The sequence below is a fragment of the Thermobia domestica genome, chromosome 2 (assembly GCF_964235325.1).
Source record: "Thermobia domestica chromosome 2, izTheDome1.hap1.1, whole genome shotgun sequence".
Classification (NCBI taxonomy): domain Eukaryota; kingdom Metazoa; phylum Arthropoda; class Insecta; order Zygentoma; family Lepismatidae; genus Thermobia; species Thermobia domestica.
In genome coordinates this window covers 306105057-306119778 of record NC_137455.1, presented here as the reverse complement: position 1 = coordinate 306119778, position 14722 = coordinate 306105057, and the positions used below count along the sequence as shown (strand labels likewise).

At 34.6% G+C, this 14722-nt stretch overlaps 1 protein-coding gene across 1 annotated transcript; it reads left to right on the top strand.

The window, feature by feature from the left end:
- Window positions 1-14159: 14159 nt before the first annotated feature.
- On the top strand, window positions 14160-14492 carry LOC145679472 (protein CFDP2-like). Its single transcript, XM_081750051.1, has one exon. The coding sequence runs from the start codon at window positions 14160-14162 to the stop codon at window positions 14490-14492; it is 333 nt and encodes a 110-aa protein (XP_081606177.1).
- Window positions 14493-14722: the final 230 nt, after the last annotated feature.

Here is a 14722-nt window from a genome sequence, read left to right as displayed (position 1 = left end):
TATGTCTTTCTTTTTCATTTTACATTATATTGCTCACATAATTCGCCTCTGATCCCCTTTCTGTAAATAGGCACAGATTGCCAATGATACAAACAGCGTTATCGTTGTATTATGTATAGATCAGCTATCACCACGTTTAGTTTCCAGGTAATTGAACAATAAAGTGAAAAGTGGAACATATTTTGGAATAATCCAATAAGGAATAAAAGTGCTATGTGACAAATAGTATACTTCGAGAAAATTATATTAAAGTTTTAATTGCATTTTTCATTGAATCTAAGGCCCCATACATATTTCCTATACCTTTGCCAACATATTTTATTTTACCTCCCTTATGAAAGAAATTGTGTACGAAACCCTTTCATCCACTAATACTATAAACAGTATGGATACATCCGAAAAGTTCCTCAGGTGTTATGAATAAAGTTGTGATGAGCGCATGAAAATGCTACATATTAGAGAGAATAAAATGAATCAAGTACGTGATACAACACAGAACAACATAAATTATCTAAAAAATCCCACATACTTTTATACTTGTTTCATTCATCTTTCACAATATGTTCGTAGTACCAATGGTACTTGTAAGGAACAAATTGTAACAGTTCCTTAATATCTTGGTTTTCGTCTTTCTTCAGGTCCCCAGATTTGTTACCAATTCTCAGAAGCACAATGCTATTGCGAACGTTAGGTTCACTGTCTAGTATATCGACGAATGTTCAGTTTTAAAAGGAACATAGCTTTCTGTAAACGAATTAGAAGCAATTTGTTCTACTTTTATCCATTTAATGCCATTCATGAAGGGAACCTGTTTTCACCAAACATATCGTTTTTCCTATTTGTGAGATACAAAAACGACGACATGCCACCAAGAAAAATTTCATGGATTTTCACCTTATATCGAAAAGCTTCTATTTTTCTTTTTGCTAAGTTTCCCTGCGTAATGTTCTTAGATTAGGTATTTTTTTCTCAAGCTACGAACACTCAAACTAAACTTGTTATTAACTTTTGCTTAAGTAATTTCCCTGGAAAATCTGGATACAATCAGCTAAAATTTGAGTGGTGAATATTGACTTCACTCGGCCACTAGCTTATTTCTGTCCCTATCTGGGACCGTCTGGTCACCACAAGAAAGTATCAGTACTACATACTACAGATACTACAGAATTACCTAAAATGAGTAAATTATTACTTAGAGGGATACACAGAAAACAAAAATGATGAAAACAAAGTTTATTCACAAGGAATACTTTCGGTGCGATATAAGTGACATTTACATGTTATGGTTTAAAAATCCAGAAATACTTTTGAGTCTTGTAATTGTAGATTTCTTTAGCGTATGAGAATCGATTAGCTTGCTCCCACATCGACAGCCTTACCTTTCTATAAAATGAAGATAAAGTCAGGGCACTCATGATCATTGCTCAACATTCTGCCATAATCAAATGATACTCTCCAATAGTCAGTCACTAATCGATTTATATTCGAGTCTAGCGAAAGACACTTTTAACTTGACTGAGTCCAGCATGGTTATTAACAAATTAGGAAGATAGTTCTAAATTCCTAAGTTACTCAAAAAGATCTTACATATTCATTTATATGAATACTTTTAAAATGTTGATTTACTTCATTTTTTTAATTACTTACACATTAACTGCAAACGTTTTACCACTATTAAGTGACTAACTACGCAAATTAACTAGAAAAAATAAACTTTAAGCTTATAGCAATATATTCAGCGAATCTTAATATATTGAAAAGATTTCGAGTAACACTTTACAGTCATTATTGTTTCTAATTAAATTGAATTTTAATTAACATATATTTGAAATTGAGTTGAACAACTGTAAATTTCAGATATTAGTATTTTATGAGATTTATTCGAGCACAAGCTGTTGAGTCATCTCCAAATATGAGAAAATAACTTTAAAATGATGCGATAATAAGAAATACTACAAAAGAACAGTTTGCGTAGTAAAAAATTGAGAATGAACCTCTAACCTTCTCCTTAAAGGAGAATGCTTTCGACCTTAATTAATGATAGGCAGAAGTAGAGTATGAAGAACTTAGAAGGATATCAAGCACTAAGAAAAGTAAGTGATAATATAGTCGAGAATGAACAGTTTGGCTTCTAGCACCATTTAATAATTTGCAACAACACTTCTGAGACAAAAAAAGGTTCATTTTACGACGTCACCGTTAATCAGTCGAATAACATTTCTGGAAAATGCGCAGAAACTATACAGTGTTTGATTGTTATTAACATATAATGTAGGTTAGAAGAAGATAACCCATTCAAGAAGGTTAATTTAATTTTTTAAAAAAAACTGCTGTTATAAATTAATTTTCACACAACGTAAATTCGAACATCCTCAACGTGTTTACTGGGAACACTACAGTACTAGAAATACAATCAGCAACATCGCTCCTTTCAATTTTAAGAATCGTCCGAAGGAATGGGAAAAAAGTTATTAAAATATTGATTCTAATGAATTAACATAGAAATATGAAGCAAAGCTTATTTACGGAATTTTATGCATTTTCTTACATTTAAATGGGCATAATGTTATTAAGCCATGTTTCTAGTATAAATAAGCATACAAAGCTGCTAGCACTGCTAGTCATGTACCTCCCGTCAAAACATTCATACACTGGTGATAATTTCGTGAAGGATTATATTAAATATAATACATTGTATGCTGCTTGATACGAATGTCAAATACGTCGTGAAGCGCTTTGCTTAAAATAAAAAATAAGGCCCAACATAAATTCTCACCTTTAGCTGCAAAATATTTCTCATATGGGTACAAGGGTATTACAAAAATACAAATTAATGTTATTTTTGGTGAGGTTTCACCGATTATCATACTGTATGTTGGGATGTGTACTCACACCACCAAAGTTGTATTTGGAGGAGCAATATCAATTATTTTAACTAATTGAGTATGTTATATTAACCAACATATTCGGTTACTACAGTCGATACACTCTTCTTCGTTAACCGAGCAGTTGGTTCTTCCAACATGCTAACTAGGTTTCGGTTACAGGCTATGATCGGTATTGGTAACTACTTGGTCGGTTAGCTTACCCCTGTGAGTTATTATACTGCATTAACATGTAACGGAAGGTTGTAATCACATTTTTTCGTTAACCTGTTTGCCTTGGTTACTGTCACACACGGTTTGTTGTCCCTATATTGTTGTTCTTATTGTCTCTTTGTTGTTGTTGTGACAAACTCACTTCGTTACTATCCACATGTTTTCTTGTTTACTAGTAACATTTCTATTTTGCGTGTGTATGTAGATCTAGCAAACCACTTTTGGTGACACGAAATATTTTTGGGTTCAAGCAAGAAACAAAGCTCGATACATTCATTCTAAATGAATTGTTTGGCCATCACGTAGGCGTACCCATAAATTTCAGGACAGTACTCATAACATGCAATCCGCTTTCAGTTCACGAGTTTCCTGCTGGGATGTTGTGGTGGTGTCTTGTGAGCAAGTGTACCGAATAGCGTGGTTTGAAGTGAAAGTGTTTGAATGTTGCACGTGTTTTCGTGTGTGTGTTGCATTAACTGTCTGCGAATTTCCTTATCTCTGCGGTATAGCGGAAGTTGAGGAGCAAAGGTTGTGCATCAAATTCTTTGTGGCCTTGGGTAAAACGGAAGTGAAACTTATGAAATGTTGAAACACACTTTTGGTGATTCATGCATGAGCCGCAGCAGAACATTTGAGTCATGAAAGGTAGAACATAGAGTGCTGATGATCATAGATCGGGTAGACCGTGCACGGCAACAATCCCATCAAAAGTGGAAGAAGTGAGGGCGGCTACGAACAAGGATCGTCGACTTACCATACATGATACCTGTGCAGAGGTTGGAATTGTGTATGGAACATGTCAACGAATCCTCACTGTACAGTTGAGCATGCATCGCATTGCAGGAATGTTCGTGCCGACAGTGTTGACCCAGGTTCAAAAACACTGTCGAGTAGAAATCTATGAGGAACTGAAGGAAACTGTGAAAAACAATCCCACGTCCTTGTCAACGTCATTACAGGCGATGAAAGCACCGTTGATGCTTACGATATAGAAATTAAACTGCAGTTTTCTCAATTGCAAAATCTTGGGTCTCCAAGTTCCGTAAAAGGCACGCATTGAAGGAATCAAATTGAAGACGATGCTCGTTTGTTTCTCTGACCAAGATAGGAACTTACACCGGGAAAGTGTCCCACAAAGAAACGCGGTCAATGTAGACTTGTACTCTCATGTCGTGAGAAGGTTGCGAGAAAATGTGTTTCCCAAAAGGCCAAAGAAATGACATAACGGTAATCTTATTCTCCACCACGACAATGCAAATGCACACAGGTCCATTAAAGTGGTGCAGTCTTTTGGCTACGAAAGACATGACAGTTGTTCTCCATACCCCATACCACCTGACCTGACCTCCGGTTACTTTTTCTTTTCCCAAAGCTGAAGGGTTGGACGAATTGGCGAAGATTCCACACCACTCCAGACAATCAAGAAGAATTGCAGCGGGTATTTACACTATTCCGAAAAAGGACTTCCAGAAATGCTTTCAAGCATATCAGAAACGTTGGAACCAATGTATTAATGAAAAAGAGGAGTACTTTGAAGGTGATGGAGGAATTTAACTGCAAAGGCAAGAAACTCATTTTACACATTCAGTCCTGGAACCTTCGAATACACCCTTGTATTTCAACACATGATTTTTTATAAATTTGCAAATCCACGATGATGATTTTTTTTATATATTGATGATATCTAACGAAAAATCATCCTCAATAACAGCAAGAAGCACAAAGCTCAATGACTTGATGTATTTTGGGATCCAGGTACTTAAATATATAAAAAAAATATGGTATTCTCCTAGCCATTTTGAATATACTTCTTAGCATTATGTAACAGTTTGGAAATGTACGTTAGATCATAAGGAAGTAGCGAATGTAGTTTAATTGACATTTTCTTTGTAACATGACAATTGCTTTTCGTCAATATGCGTTCTTGAAGTAAAGATCTTCAGACGAGTTATTCAAATACTGGTCTCGAATAGAGTTTGAGCTTAATGTTTTTTTTATAATACGTTCTGATCCTACCCGTATACATTTTGTTGCTTTGTTAGTGCTTTAGCGTTTTAGTTTATAACATCAAACAAGATGTTTCTAGGTGAAAGTATGGCATTTAGGTGAGGTCATTACATTAGAAAAATCTTGCATAATATCATCTAGAGAACACGTGGCATAATTAGATGTGTTCGGGGAACCATGAGGATAAGACATATGATAGGACAGCTTGTACACGGAATTGGTATATTCCCTTATATTCAAGCTTTCTCAGTGATATGACATCGATTATTGAGCATCATGTTATCAATGGTCTATAGATTACCAAAGTCTGTAATGATATATAGTGCTTAATTTCATTACATTGAAAGTAACTCAATCAAGAACTGGAGAGATTACATGCTTAAAGTTTTACGCGAATTAGGTGTGATCAAAGGAAATTTGTAGAAATGCAATAAATGTCTATAGAAAAGTGCGCTGTAAAATCTCAAACACAGTAACTATTGTATATTTACATACATTATATTTATTTACTAGTAACATATGCCATACATACCTGTGAACGTATGTTCCTACACCATCTATCTGTATGCATGATAAGTAGCACATACAATTCAATCCATATTCTTTAGGTCGAAACGTATTAACTGGTTCTAGTTGGTCTAGAAAAGCAATTCAAGAATTCAGATTAGTATCATCAGAAATTAACTCACCATTGTTTAATTTATTTAACGTAACTATCCTAAAATAAATGATATAATAATATTACTTAGGACAAAATTCTTAAACTTAAGCTGAAAGTATCATCGGAAACATATATTAATATATATTATGTGCAACCGACATATTTCTGATGTCGGAATGTCTAAAATAAGACTGTATCTTTCATTGGAAGTATGATTTCATAATATTTGAACTTACATAAATTAAATCAAGAACGCTTTCGTCCTAATACTAGAATGCCTAAGGTTCATTTTGATACTTATCGTCGTAAAACCCTGAATAAAATATTTATTTCTTGGGCTAGAGGTTTGAAACTTTTTGACTTTTTTTCCAAAATAATAGTTTAATCATGGAAAAGAGTTTATGCCCAAATAACTTATGTAGTAGCGAAAGTAGGATCAAATTTGCTGAATACGCCCAAAATGAAAATTGATACTCTAGCTTAAATTTAAAAAAGTTGAGTTTTCGCTTTCACACTGAATCAAAAGGCCTAACCTCTTTTGTGTGAGTTAATGTGCGAGCGAGGATCAAGTGTTGCAAAACACATTTGTGAGCAAAGCACACGTACTGCACTCAGAGGATTGACGAAAGTTTTCACTTTCGGAGGGCAGCTTGCTTTTTGAACCTGATCTTATCATAATTTCTTTCTCCTTCATCCTCATTTGGGCTTCGGCCCTTGGCTACACTTTTACAATGACTGACTCTGGCAAAACCACTGGACAAATGAATCTTGGCAGACATTCGGGCTTACAATATTTATCTTCTTCCAACCCCAGCACATCAATAGTACAACCATCCACTCGAACTCGGCATTTTTATTGGGTCCATGAACCGATAAGTACATCCCGAGAAAGACACCTATCAAAGGAATCTACGCAAACGGCGAAAGGCATCCGATCTCGCTCACCAATAAAACAAATAAATATCGAAGCTGAACGACAAAATACAGGCACATCTTCTACAATGTCTCCAAACATTTCATCAAGTCACACTCCTCTCTTTCATTTCAAACTTACTGATATGCACCCGAAGTACACGAACCCTAAAATGATTTTTCTTCAAATTGGCAAGTATGTTCCTCGGGTGCGAGACACCCTAGTTCAAATCGTAAAAAACAAAAATGATATATTTTAAAATCTAACGATCCACATTTTGGTATCACAGTCCGTAATAAAGCTCCTTACGAAAGTTATGGTAAGAACGCTAAACTCACGAAACTCACGGACAAGCGAACGAAACAACAGCCACCTCCTAGAAAACCACCATTTCTGTCGGTTGTCATTAGAGGTGTTTCCCCCGAACGAACTGACGCAGAAATCCAAGAGGAATTAACGCAAGAAGGCATTTCAGTGGAAAAGTGTATTCGCATTCGCAATAATAATGGTCCTACATATATGGTACACATTCTATCACAGCGGCAAGATACCATTGACTATCTTCTTAGATTTGGGGCACCCATCTATAAGAAAATTCATCGCGTCAAACCATCTAAAACGCAGGATCCGTTTCCAATTAGTTGCGAAAGTGCCAGTTATACAACGACCACACAACATACAATTGTAATAATCACCCTAAATGTGGTTAGGCTCCGGACTCCATGACACCAAAACTTGTCCCATCTTAAAAGGACCACCTAAATGCAAAACATGTGGTAGTGGGCTTCACCCTACATATAACAATCGTTGTAAGACTAAACCAGCACCCACACCTGAGCATCTGGAACTAACTGTTCCATTAAAGCAGCAGATAAAACTACACCGCCTACACAATCACTATTACCTTCGTTAACAGTAGAAGATCCCATACGCTATGTTAGTCTGGTGTTACAAAACATTTTTCCTTTTCAAGGAGCTCACATCACTCAACATATCATTTCTGCCGCCAAATCTATTTTTAATATTAATCTGCATGCAACTTATTCTAATAATTATGTACATTTTCACATTGGAATTGTGGAAGCCGCTTTTTAAAACAATCTACACCGTATCCCTCATAATGGGGATTAACTATCTTTTCGTCAATATTCGATCCTTTTCTCAACATAGACTGTTACTTGAATCTTTCTTAATGGAAGAACATATTAGTGTTTTCGCTTTAAATGGAACCGCCTTAAAACCGAGTATGCTAGTTTGTATCCCTGGATACCAACTGCAACGCTCCGACTTCCAAGATCCAGCTCAACGGGTTCAAGGGGGAGTAGCAATAGGATATTTCCCAAAGTATCTAGTTCGAGCTTATACTCCACAAGCTTTAGGTAATCTCCCGGAATACCTATTATTCACAATATACTTTCCATCGATCATTATCAACTTCAGTACAATCTATATTAGACCACGGCAACGTATTCCATTCGAATACTTTCCGATATATAGCAACCAACTTTCGAAATATTATCATCATGGCAGGCATTATTATCCACAGTCATACTGATCGCGAAAAAGCCAACTTTAAGGACTACTTAAATAACAATCTTCAGCTCAGTCTTCAAGTTCTTCCTGCACACACTCCACCGGATGTCATCATCACCTCTATGAATTTCCTTAATGATTTTCAGCTTACAGTACTGGACTCTATTGGAAGCGATCATCATCCAATAAAATTAACGTTCACTCGGGGACAACCCCAACGCCCTGTACTAGCACCTCGTGGAGTTCCGAGGTTTGATAAGGCGAATTGGCCTCATTTCCGCGAAAACCTAGAGCACTCTCTTTCTACCATAACACCTCCAACTACTAAAACTGAACTTGCTTCCTGTCTTACTGCTATTACTGCAGCAATTCAAACCGGTGCTCAGCAGCACATTCCGATGCAACAAGTACATCCGTACAATCAGGCCCTATCACCGACATATCTTCCGCTCATACAGAAAGCCCGATAACATCTTCCGGAATATATGTATTTTCGGGCAGGGAATGACGCATGTGTTCGTCAGCATCGCTGAACAGAGATCACAAAACCAACGGTGGCAGGTTATGTTGTTATGAAATTACCAGAACCTATCTTCAACACTAGACGTAATGTAACCTGCGACAACTTTTTCATGTTCCCCAAACTTCCAAACGAACTCCACGAGAAGATAATAAGCACTTCTGGTACCTTCGATAAAGTGCGAAGCGAAATACCAGTACCATTAAAACGTCTCAACAGCCATGCTATACTTCGACAACGTAGGATCAGAAGGGAATAACTCTTACAGTTTACCAGTGCAAGAAAGGAAAGAACGTCCTGTTTCTCTACTTTCTTCATTCTGGTGGCGTCCAAATTAGCAGCACTGACAAAAAACTCCAGAATGTGTTTCTTTTTACAACACTACTAAATAAAGGGTTGTTATTGTTGACCTGATGGCCATAAAGTATTCGGTCAAGGCAGGGTCTCGACGATGGTCTGTCCACAGTTTCTACAATGTTCTCGACTTTGCAGCCATCAATGTTTAAATTGTCCGTAGGAAGAATCTAGGGAAGAAAATATCCCGAAGAAAGTTTATTCAGTCTTTGGCAGAAAAAAATGGGACAAGCTTACGGAGAGACGAGGAAGCATTGAGCCCCAGATATCTCAAGAATGTAGCAGTGGTTGTAGCTAATTCGATGTCAGAGGATACTAGGAAACGGATGAAATGTCAAATCAGAACATGGAAGGGAAATCTCATGACCAAAAGGTGCTCTACCTGCTTGAAACTGATGGGTGAAGTGTGATAATCAGGTTCGCTATATGTGCTATTAAATTGCGACGAAAATTGAGTAGTCAAAGTTGCAGAACTTTTCTTGTGTCATTTTTCCATTTACGTTTCTGTGTAGCAAAGTAAATTGAAATATATGTAAAACTAATATATTTAGTAAGATATTACTATAAAATACTGTATGAACAGTGACTCCCATGTAGGTAGTATTATCAAACTTTTTGGACATAAAAGGTTTTACAAAATGCATATTGAATAACAATTTTTGTTTTTTAAATATATTTATTAGGAGAGTATATTCGAACATCATTAAACATATTTTAAATTTAGTTTCTTATACAAAAGTAAACGGTGTGAAAATGACAAGTCGCCGGCGGAGTAGGGGTCAAAAATATTGAGCGTTGTTGTGTTAAGACTCAGAATATTATACGCAATTAAAGAATCTCTTAAGGCGTTGAACACTTTGCAATATCTATCAATTACAAAATGTATTAAATTTTAATTGTAGTGTTAAGATTATTTTAAGTGAGCAACTATGCGTTTTTGTCATAATTTGAATTCGCAACAAAGTTGTAAGGTACAATCATTGTATTTCATACCCTGTTATAATATACTATTCCATTTATCACAGCTGTATTACTCCATACTATTTACAGTTCATTTATTTCACATTATTCATTGCTTTTCAATTTGATTTGTTTTTGATTCTTCATCGTAATTTTATTTATCTTTATCATGACAGCGAAGCTAATGGAAGAAAGTATATTGAATTCAACTGTATACTTCTCCTTAATTAGGAAATAGGAAATAGAATTAAACAGTTGAAGTCCCTTACACTAACGTCTTCATAATACCAGTATTAGCGGAATAGAAAAGATGAAACACCAGCCCAATGTTGCTAATTGTACGTAAGTTCATAGACAGATCCTAATGTGGCTAACGTTCACAACTACGTTGCGAGATAAATAATAATACTCTACGGTACGTTTAATCAAACTTATTATGCACTCTGCTTTCTTAAAATGTACGTTCCTTCTGAAATACGTTAAACGAGCTCCGTAATACCGACAGATGAATATATATGGCTTTCTATTTATGTAATGTTAATTTTTACATATTATAATTCTAATGTTATCAAAGTTATCTAGTAATTAACTTCCAAAATAATTAAAATATCTAGTAATTAAAGGATAACTTACCTTCGATACGCTTTACACATTCGTTTCCAGCGTCATTGCACAAAATCTGGTGTCCTGTAGTGGAAACAAAGATGCGATGAGTAATGAAGATATTTTAAATGATTTCAAGCGAAAGTGAATATAACGTAAGTACATTATGCTTAACAAAACTCAGTTTCAATTAACGTATTTATGTCTCTTTATTCTTCTCTTCTTCGTTGCTGTTTCATGTTGACATTTCAGGCTCAACTTTAATTAGGTGGTGCTATTAGTATTCATCTTCAAATATCTCAAGACAGTCTTGTAAAACAACTAACAATAGCAACAGTCAACCTATACTGAACATTTACTTCATGTGCAATTTTTAATGTAAGATGTATTTCTTCCTAAAAGACACTTGATTCTATGATCAACTGCATTTAGAGAAAAATGACAGGTCTCCTCTAATGTTTTATATAAACTTATATGAACTTTATAAACTTATATCTATTTATTGATTGATTTAGATTGTATTAAATTTCTCTCTTAGTAAATAATCAAGTAAGGATTGCCCTTTTATTAATAATTTATATTATTATCTCATTAGCAGAAGAAAGTAAGCTTTTCTGATTATAGAGGAAGACGTTTGAATTACCCATGACAGTGGGCTACCACTGCTTCTTCAAACTTTAATATTTTTTCTCCTCACTAATTTTCTCCTTCTTCGCACTCATTAAAAACATATCTCTTTTAAGCTGGTATAAAAACTTGAGACCGTTGCTGTAAGTCAAATTCATTTTCAATTCTTGATGTCAGTAGAGAGCATACTAATGAAACGTATTAAGGAACTAGTCGAAAACACTTTAAAATTACTACAATTAACGATACTAGTAGAAACAAAATTGGAAATTATGATACAAGCACAATTCAAGGGAACCAGAATATTCTGAAAACGTAGTTTCAGAGGTATAAGCGAGTTCTAAATTACAAGAATTAGCATGTTATGTTCATTCCATGGAGTAGATGTACTGATGTGAAGGTCGAAAACGTGCACTTGAATACATAAGTGCTTGGAATCGTATTTCAGGTGCAGGAAATAAAAGTTAAAGTCAAACTAAAAAGTACGAGCAATGCATATTCTTTTCAAATTCACTACTTGGACGTCTGGTCTGTATTATTTAAATAAAATGGTTTTTCCATGCTAGTATTTTTATTATAATTTTCTTAAAAACAAAATTTAAAATTCAATGTGTAGATTTATTTTAATTGTGCTATTTTATGTTAATTAATTATCATGTTAATTGTGCTATTTTCCCCAAAAATATTTGAAAATATTTGAAAATAAAGTTTCAAATGAAATATTTAAAACGACTTTCTTTTCATAAACCACTTGAAAAAAAGAAATCGACACTTTAGACACATTACGCGTCTAAACATTGAATATTAACAAATATATCATAATGTACTATCTCGGAGATGACTTTACAATTTTAATTTTCCAACCTTAGATTTTAACATATTTTCAACTGTTCAAACAGATCATATTACCAATTGATAAGGAAGTAACTTTCTGTTTTCAAAGATTTGTATTTTGTATATTATAAAAAAAATATTACAGTTAAAGTTACATTGTTTCAACTTATCACTATTTACGTCTTTTGCTTATTTTATTTCAGTTGTTAATTTTAATTAAAAATGTAAGATTTGACATTGAATAATTTGTATTAATGTTCTTTCTCAGCAACGAAACAGTTTATGATCTGTATAGGTGTATATAGGGCAATATGTAATATTTAAAATGAGATCCGAAATACTACTACCACTCATCCACCAGAGACTGAAGGCAGAACCTAGTTGTCGAAAAGTACTCGCGTTAGTAAATCAGATCAGCAAGAATGTCACAGGTATTAGCAATAACCAGTTGACTAATCATTGTGGAAGCATTAGGCAAACAGCTGTAACTGTTAAACATCAAATTTGAGAGTATGTTTCTTATAAAGAACTGCGCTGGAAAGAGTTATATTGTATAAACCCATTTGGTGATCAAATAAATCCAGACGTTCACAGGAAGTGTTGCAAATATCCAGATATCTGGGAATGTTTAAACATCAAGTTCTGAGGGAAAGCTAAAAACATATGATGTAATATTGAATGAAAATCGCTGTCAGCAAATCAAAAACTCAGGCCAGAAGGAATGTAAATTCATTTTCAATTCCTAGTGATGAGACACGTAAACCTGCGAGGTAACAAGCTTACTGACACTGCTGCCAGGTACAATACCTTGGAAGATTTGAATAACGACAGTGTTTACGTGTTTCTAATCGTATGTATGTGCTTTTAATGTGCAGCGAATTCGAAACAGTGAAACCAAAATTAAGTACAATACATGAGGCTTACTTTTTATAACTGGTATTTGTCACCTAGTATTACTCGCTGATATGAATCCTCCTTTCTCACTTTTGCATTGTGGATACTACTGCCTAATATATTGAGTACTGCATACTTATATAATACCAATCCCAATCTTTATTGTGGGTACTGTATTTTCCCGACGACTATTTTGTATGCTTTCTGAACAACTTTGAAAACTAAGTTTCCAGAAAAGTTTAGTACTAATCACTAGATGCCTTCCAAAATGTGTCTGCTTTCATTTTCTCACTCCTTTTCTGAAGAAGTTTTCTAAGCTTTTGATACTGTTGTATTGCATATACAGTTGATTTTCTTTTCCTTATGTTGTGTTAAATTGTGGTTAATATGATTGCAGATACTGTTGACTTTATTTTCTATATGTTGTGTTAAATTATGATAATTATTTTCACTGTATTCTCATATACTACTTCTATTCTGTTTTTCAAATGCTTTTATATTTTATTACATTTAATTTAGCTTCTACTGTCACTTCATCTTGTAATAGTTTATATATTTTGTGTTCGCTTTAAGTGAAGCGATTGTTATATACGTAGCATTTTGGTTGCTGACTTGATCATGAAGGAAAAAGGTTTTATTTAATTAAATTTAATACCAAAGACTTTGCAGTGGGAGGCCCCAATTTGATCCCAGCGGTAACTCATGTGGTTCAGATTTCACGTTAATCAATAGGTCCCGTTCCATACAGCCTCGCTGCTTAAATGGAAGCTAAAATCAAAATCAACTCAATATTAGTGAATCAATTATAGGTCGAACATCTTCCGACCTTACTCATGAATTCACCTTCTGAAAAAAAACAAAGTATGTGGTGCTATTCTGGACAATATTATAGGATTAAGCAAAAAAACTTCACTTGGTAAAACATTCATCCATGAAAAATATATTTTGAATAACTTGTGTAATAAGAATACATTCAGTAATTACTATGAGTAGCATTGTTGTAGCTAATGCATTGATTATATATTATATTAACACAAATCAATATAAAGCCGTATCTCTTAAAATTAGATACAGAGTACTTAAACTAGCTTAACTAGGAACTATAAAGCACAGATACTACCACGTTTGGAGAAACTTGATAATTTAAAAGTTGAAATGGAGAAATGTAAAGTGAACATAGTGAGCTTAATTGAAGTGAAATGGGTACAAAATGGTAAGATTTTATCGGGAAATTACACAATATTCTATTCAGGTGGCCTTAAGGCGGAAAATGGTGTCGCGATTGCAATGATGTACGAAGCAGCAAGAAGTGTAACCAAACTGGAATACTGCAGCGACCGTTTGCTGTTTGTAAAACTAAGTGCAAAACCAGTGGATGTTGTGGTAATCGAAGTACATATGTCAGCAAGCGACCGCGATGACAACGAAGTGGAAATACTGTATAATGAGATTAGCGACATATTATACCAGGAGGGAACAGGTAATTGAACAATATAGTAATTGGAAACTTTCACAGCGTTTTAGGGAAAGGTGCAGTGAATAAGGTGGGGGGATCATTTGGAGTAGGTAAAAAGAACGAATGGGGCCAAATGGATGTCAAAATTATATGTTGGTGGCGAACAATTGGTCCAGGAAAAGAAGAACCAAGCTATATACATGGAAAAGTCCAGGAGATAAGAAGCGCTACCAAATCGATTACATTCTTGTGAAGTAGCGTT